General features: G+C 40.0%; 1 protein-coding gene across 3 annotated transcripts in view; it reads left to right on the forward strand.

Moving 5' to 3' along the window:
- Positions 1-6,206, forward strand: part of thoc2 (THO complex 2) — a 31,146-nt gene that overhangs the window by 518 nt on the left and 24,422 nt on the right. For all 3 annotated transcript variants that reach the window (XR_007569737.1, XM_050041398.1, XM_050041399.1), the window contains exons 2-7: positions 2,749-2,804; positions 4,033-4,124; positions 5,116-5,167; positions 5,276-5,346; positions 5,572-5,693; positions 5,787-5,920. Coding sequence is in view for 2 of the 3 variants with exons in the window: in XM_050041398.1 (XP_049897355.1) it covers positions 2,749-2,804; positions 4,033-4,124; positions 5,116-5,167; positions 5,276-5,346; positions 5,572-5,693; positions 5,787-5,920 (527 nt within the window). In the remaining variant the exon portion in view is untranslated. The remainder of the gene's footprint in view (positions 1-2,748; positions 2,805-4,032; positions 4,125-5,115; positions 5,168-5,275; positions 5,347-5,571; positions 5,694-5,786; positions 5,921-6,206) is intronic.

Here is a 6,206-nt window from a genome sequence, read left to right on the forward strand (position 1 = left end):
CTACCAGAGCTAAGCTAGTTAGCATACATGCAGCTTACTAAGTTCCAGCTTAATTGAAGTGAATTTTATGCTATATTTCAGGTAGTTACTTAGCCGCCGTTATTTGCCAGCACACATACGACGTGCATTTGGCCACAAACGCTAGCTGGCGTTGAGTAACGTTGACAGTAACGTTAATAGCAATCAAGTGGAGGGAAACTACTGATCTTGACATAACGTTAATAGCAAGTTAGCTAGCTGTAACGTTAGCTAACGTACTAGTGACATCGCCTGCCTTGTTGGGCGTTTCATTGCCTCAGGTATGTGGGCATGGAAAAATAACCGATTTCATTATTTTGTTCGATAAACGATCTCTAACATACTGAAGAAATAAAACCCTCTTCGGTAAGGAAGCTTTAACGGTTAACGGTAGTAACGTCAATGTACAGCTCACGCGATACACTGTGAGCTAACGTTAACTTTGAGCCACATATCTGTGTAACCCATCAGTTAGCTAACTAATAGATTGCGGCTGAGCCACACGTCGATACAAAATGATGCACTCGGCGCTAACCGACGATATTTGGGGAGCGAGCACCAACTTTATCGGCACAGCGTCAAACACATCAAGCTAACCGTAGGCTTCACCATAGAAGCTGGCCTTTACAACATCTGGAAATCGAAACCAAGGGCAGAGCAAGGTTTCTAACTTTATTATTTTATTAGAAGGGAAACTTTCCGTGACGATTTTGATTCATTTTTTTGAGCGCAGCCATCACCTAACGCTACAGGCGGAGACACAATAGGCTCAGCCACAGTGCTAGCTACTATTAGTGGATGTAGGCCTTGCATATTTAAGTAAGGCCTGCAGTGAGATGCTCCAACTCAAGACTACACCATTCTTAGTCGTGTAACGTTACATACAACGCATGTATGTGGCTGATGGCACTATGACAGAAGCCTGTTTCAAATAGTTGCAATATATTCACACACATGCATATTAAATATGCAGAATATTCCCCCTCTGCATGTCTCTGACTCTGGTACACAATCTGAGCTGGAGCTGAGATGAAGCTGTAAAGCATCCAGCATACACATGAAGTGTTATAATGCATTGCTGTTGGAGAAATACTTATTTATCTTCACAAAAAACAGTTAAAGGCGGTAAAGGTCCCATGTCAACAAGCTGTACAGACTTCCTGTCACTTCAAGAATGCTGTCCGGTGAAGTGACATCACAAGGAGGGGCAGCAAGTGAAAGGGCAATTTCCATGTGATAATCAAAGTGTCACGATGTTATTACATCACCACCTTTTGTTCAGGTTAAATAATGGCTGTATCAGAAATCCCACACCAACATGCTGTTGAGCAGGTGAAAACAGTATGTGAGATCTTTTAGTATGTTGAAAGCCTTAGTATGATACCAGTAGTACATGAATTGTATATTATGTCAGGTGAAATAAAACAGTTTGCACTGGGCATTGCGCGAGCATAAATATCCCACGATGCAATGTGCAAGTGGCAACAACCTTCATAACAATGGACAGCAACTAAGGCAGCTCTGTAACATCAATAAGTAATAAAAATCTCTCTAGAGGTGAATAACTTTGGTCATAGGTCTGCTGCCTTATGTGCTCTTTAGGAAACATTATGTGAAGTGTTGTGGTAGGGTCACCATGACAGATAGATGACATATCACATGATTATAGAGCTTTGTTATGGATACAACATGGTTTGGGTTTTTGGTAAGCCATGCCTGTGCTGTGGTTTTAGGGATGTTGGTCAGTTAATCCACTGCTTTGATCCAGACTGAAGTATCTCAGAAACAAGTTGGATGGCGTACCCCGAAATTTGGTACACACATAAACATTATACCTGCTAAACATCAACAGCATCTTTAACGCTGATGTTAGCATTTAGCTTATTTAAGCATTATGTGGCGACAAAGATTACTGTGACATAACGTAACACAAGTTCACCTGCAGTTCACATTTTTAACGGCCGAGTAACGTCACTCCCAGAGACGTGATGAAAAACTCCAGAGGTTCATTATGCTTGCAGATGCCATACATAGTTTTCAGTTTTGGACACAGCAACTGTTTGATCTTCATAAGCCGTCTAACATTATTGTAGACATTGATAAAGGTGGTTCAGAGCTGTACCTTTTTGCTGGAAAAAGTATAAAAGTGGCCTGTCAGCCTCACAAGAATATTAACCACGCTATGTTTGACCCAGGGACCCTGAAACCCTGTTGTCAGGTTGGCTCTGTTGAGCATCTCTGACTGACTGTAGGCTGTAGGCTTAGTTTTCTCAGTGCGTCTAGCCTTGTATGTTTTAACAAGAAACATTGGCGGCACAAAGTATGTGATTAGTCTTCCTCTGTCTGTGCTAGATCTTTGAGGCCAGTTGAGCTGTCGGTGAACATCCTGAGCTAGGTTTTTATTTTTTCAGCTTGGATACATCCAAGTTGGAAAAAGTTTCTAAATATAGGTCATTTCTCCTCCAAATTTCTCATTTTATCTGGTATGTTGTAGATGGGGTATGGTGTTGGCATAGTGTTAAAGGCATAAGTAACCCAGATGTTACAACAATATTGGCGTGCAGGTAATTGTAACCAATAAAGCCACTTTGTTTGCATTGTTTTTCATGGGTGGGAATGAATTGATAAGCTGTATCAAGCAAAGTGATAGTATATAGGCAGTTTTAAAGGCTATGGATTGTCATGTTGGAGTAGTCTAATTGACCAGAATTTTCTGTCTTTATCTCATAGCGTACAACTCTGCAAAGAACTCACAGAGAAAACAGATCATGGAAGTGAGGTTAAAGGTAAGTTGACAATGACCTCAATGCTCTCATACACCTGTTATTTCTTCGCCAATCTACGTATTTAAACTAGGGATGCACGATAATATCGACACGTCATAGGTTTCGACCGATATTGGCTTTAAAATGAACTACTGGAATCACCCAATAGTCATGATAAGAGTATACATGCATAATATGTTGATTCAACTCCAGGAAAGACTTGATGATCACTAAAGTTAGAGAGGGAAAAAGTGGATATATCACTATCAGTTATCAGCTGCATGAGTTGTTATATGTTGGCATATTGGAAGGTAAAAAATCCAATATAGTGCATCCCTAATTTAAACTTTCCTGTTGTACACACAGACACTCATCCATCATGAGAATTGGGGTAGTTCAAACCGATCAGCTATGTAAGAAAAGGAAATATTTTAGAATTATGCACTAAAGTTAGAGTAGTAAAAAAAGTGTGTTTGTATAGATGTAAGGATATTAAGATATTAGCTGCCTATACATTGGCACACAGTAAAGTATAACTTTATGCCAGTTGTATTTATTGATAATTTTACTATGTTGATTGAACATGTACATTGGAAAATGTACCTATTAAATAGATTACATTTATATTTATCCGCAACATGCAGTTAGTGTGCGTGCCAGTGGGGAACGACAATGTGAAATAATCATCAGTTGCAGTGATGAATGCCACCAAAAGACCTGATAACTTGGCTGTTTTTCCTTTGAGATTGTTAACAAGCAACACATTTTCACTCTCCAGCTTCTCAAAATACTGCCACACTGCAGGTAGCTTTTTAAAAAATAATATGACAGCTTTCATTCAAGCTGTGACTTGTTCATAGCCCACTCACACCAGTGTGTTTGCTTTATCGCAACTTCTTTACTGATGCACAGCGGTAAACTTAAGTTTGAATGCAAACTGAAATATTTCGAAAAAGTGATAAAAACACAGACACACATGACAATAAGTTATTTTTAATAGCATTAGTAATGATTATCCATTTATCTATTAGTGGTTCCAGCCCCTTGTGATGCACATCTGATCATTTTAGAAAATTAAGCTTGACTTGCAAAGAGGAAAGAAGAAAATTTGCAGCCTCTGGTTGTGCAAAGCTAACACAGACCCATCCACTTCTGTGTTGGTCTCACGCTAAATATCAAAGAGTCTTTTCCTGTCACTTCTGTCACTGCAATTTGAGATGAGCTGTGTCTTGTCTGTTTACCCCTCCAGATATACAGGCCGCCTTATACGAGCTCTGCTGGCAGGTTGTACAAGGGAACCTGAAGTTGGATCTGGTCGTCAGCGTCCTCGGGGACATGATGGTACAAGTTTGGGGTTTTTTTTTTGTTTGGTTTTTTTTGCTTGAGGGTGAAAACAATATGAAACACATAATTGGCTACACAAGGGTTGTAATGATACACAGAGGTCACGGTTCGATTCATACCAGGTTTAGGAGTCACAGTTTGGAACGAGCTTGGTACAACAGGAAGTAAACTAAATGTATAAAGATTCGTTGTTTTTATTTAATTAGAACAGGCAGTAGTGTAAGTGTCAAAGACAGACACAATCCTCCTGCTTGGTAGGGCTGCTTGATTATGGAAAAAATCATAATCACAATTATTTTGGTCGAAATTGAAATCACGATTATGCGGCACATGTGATGACTTATATTGTTTACACGACGACATGTCATTTCTGTCTCTACATGGTCGCACGTTTACAATTCTCCTCTGCTCTCTGTATCACATACGGCGGAGTTCGGCCCCGATGCGCACACACAGACGCACGCGCGCACACACACACACACACATACACAGACCAACCTCTCTCGCTCTCCCTCTGCCATTTTCCACACGCTGTTTTTGAAATCTTTCGCGATCACCTGCCCCTTGCATTATTCGTTGTTCACCTACTTCACTGGCTCATGGAGTGAATAGAGAGGAGGGGAGGGGCGGTATTGCGCATGCGCGGCTTCCGTAGAAGTCAAAATAACATCTCCAGGCGTCTGTGACCAAAAATCATTTACACTCGATTCCATTAATTTTGAAATCGTTTGACCTCAAAATCGTAATCGCGATCACCAGACGATTAATTGCACAGCCTTACTGCTTGGTACTGAGGTAACATTTTTCCCAAACTTCTGTACCTTGACCTCAGTACCTTGACAGCTCTGACAAATACACACACCATCACAGCCCTAGTCTATGCTGAGTATGAAGAGACAAAGCTTGCTTCATTCTGCTTGGTGTCTGCCCATGGCACATGGGCTCAGAAATTCTGTACAATCTCAGTTAACTTTTGTTTTTCTTTCAGGAACTCCGAGATGACATGCCATCAATTTTAGCAGACGTGTTCAGTATACTAGGTAAAATAGTTTTTTTTTGTATCTAAAGAACTGCATTAAAAGTAACTCAAATATAGATTTTAATGATGAGCAACCTTCACGTTTTTACTGTTACTGATATGTTTACAGATTTAGAGACTGGAGCATTGGAAGAAAAAAACAAACGTGACCATTACACACAACTGGTGGGAGCATGTTTGGTAAGAATACTATTTTTGTATTAACAGTTGCAGCACAGTTATAAACTCAAAAACTTTCATTGTCCTGAACGTGCGGTAGTGTAATCGGTATAGAAGACTTTTAAAACTTTGAATGAAGTTGATACCACTGTCTGCTGGTGTCATAAATGCATCACTGACGGTGAAGCCTGGGTCTGTAATACGCTACTACAACAAATAAATTAACAAGTAAACATTTTATTTCAGTTCTTTGTTCCGGAGGTCATCCTGAAGGAGAGACTGGATCCAGAAACCCTTGAGTCTCTTGGACTTATAAAACAAGCCCATCAGTTCAACCAGAAGATTGTGAAAATCAAGACTAAACTATTGTAAGTAGAATGCACAGTTCAGAAGAGATGTAGACATACATACATAGAAAAGGGGCATTTAAATGTTTTCAATATTTTGTCTTTTCTTCTCAGTTACAAGCAACAGAAGTTTAACTTGCTAAGGGAGGAGAATGAGGGCTACGCCAAACTTATCACTGAGCTTGGCCAAGACCTCTCAGGCAACATCACCAGCCACATCGTCCTGGAGAGCATCAAGTCCCTCATAGGTACCTCACTAATGTTTTTTAGGGCGCCCCAGTCTTACATACCCTACATCTACAGTCTTGTTCAATGTGCCTGCTGTGTTTTTTGTCAATTGATAATAATGGATTAGATGAATTCAAGAATATACAGGGCTCAACAATAAGGATTGCCCGATTGCCCGGGGCAAGTAAAACTCACGGTCGGGCATGTAAACTAACAACTCACTTGCCCGATTGGGCAAGTTGCTAAAAATAGTAAAAGTTAATAACTAATTGATAAAATAAATGTATTTTAAAACGTGCTCCTTCG

This window comes from Epinephelus moara, chromosome 3 (assembly GCF_006386435.1).
Source record: "Epinephelus moara isolate mb chromosome 3, YSFRI_EMoa_1.0, whole genome shotgun sequence".
In the NCBI taxonomy this organism is placed as follows: Eukaryota; Metazoa; Chordata; class Actinopteri; order Perciformes; family Serranidae; genus Epinephelus; species Epinephelus moara.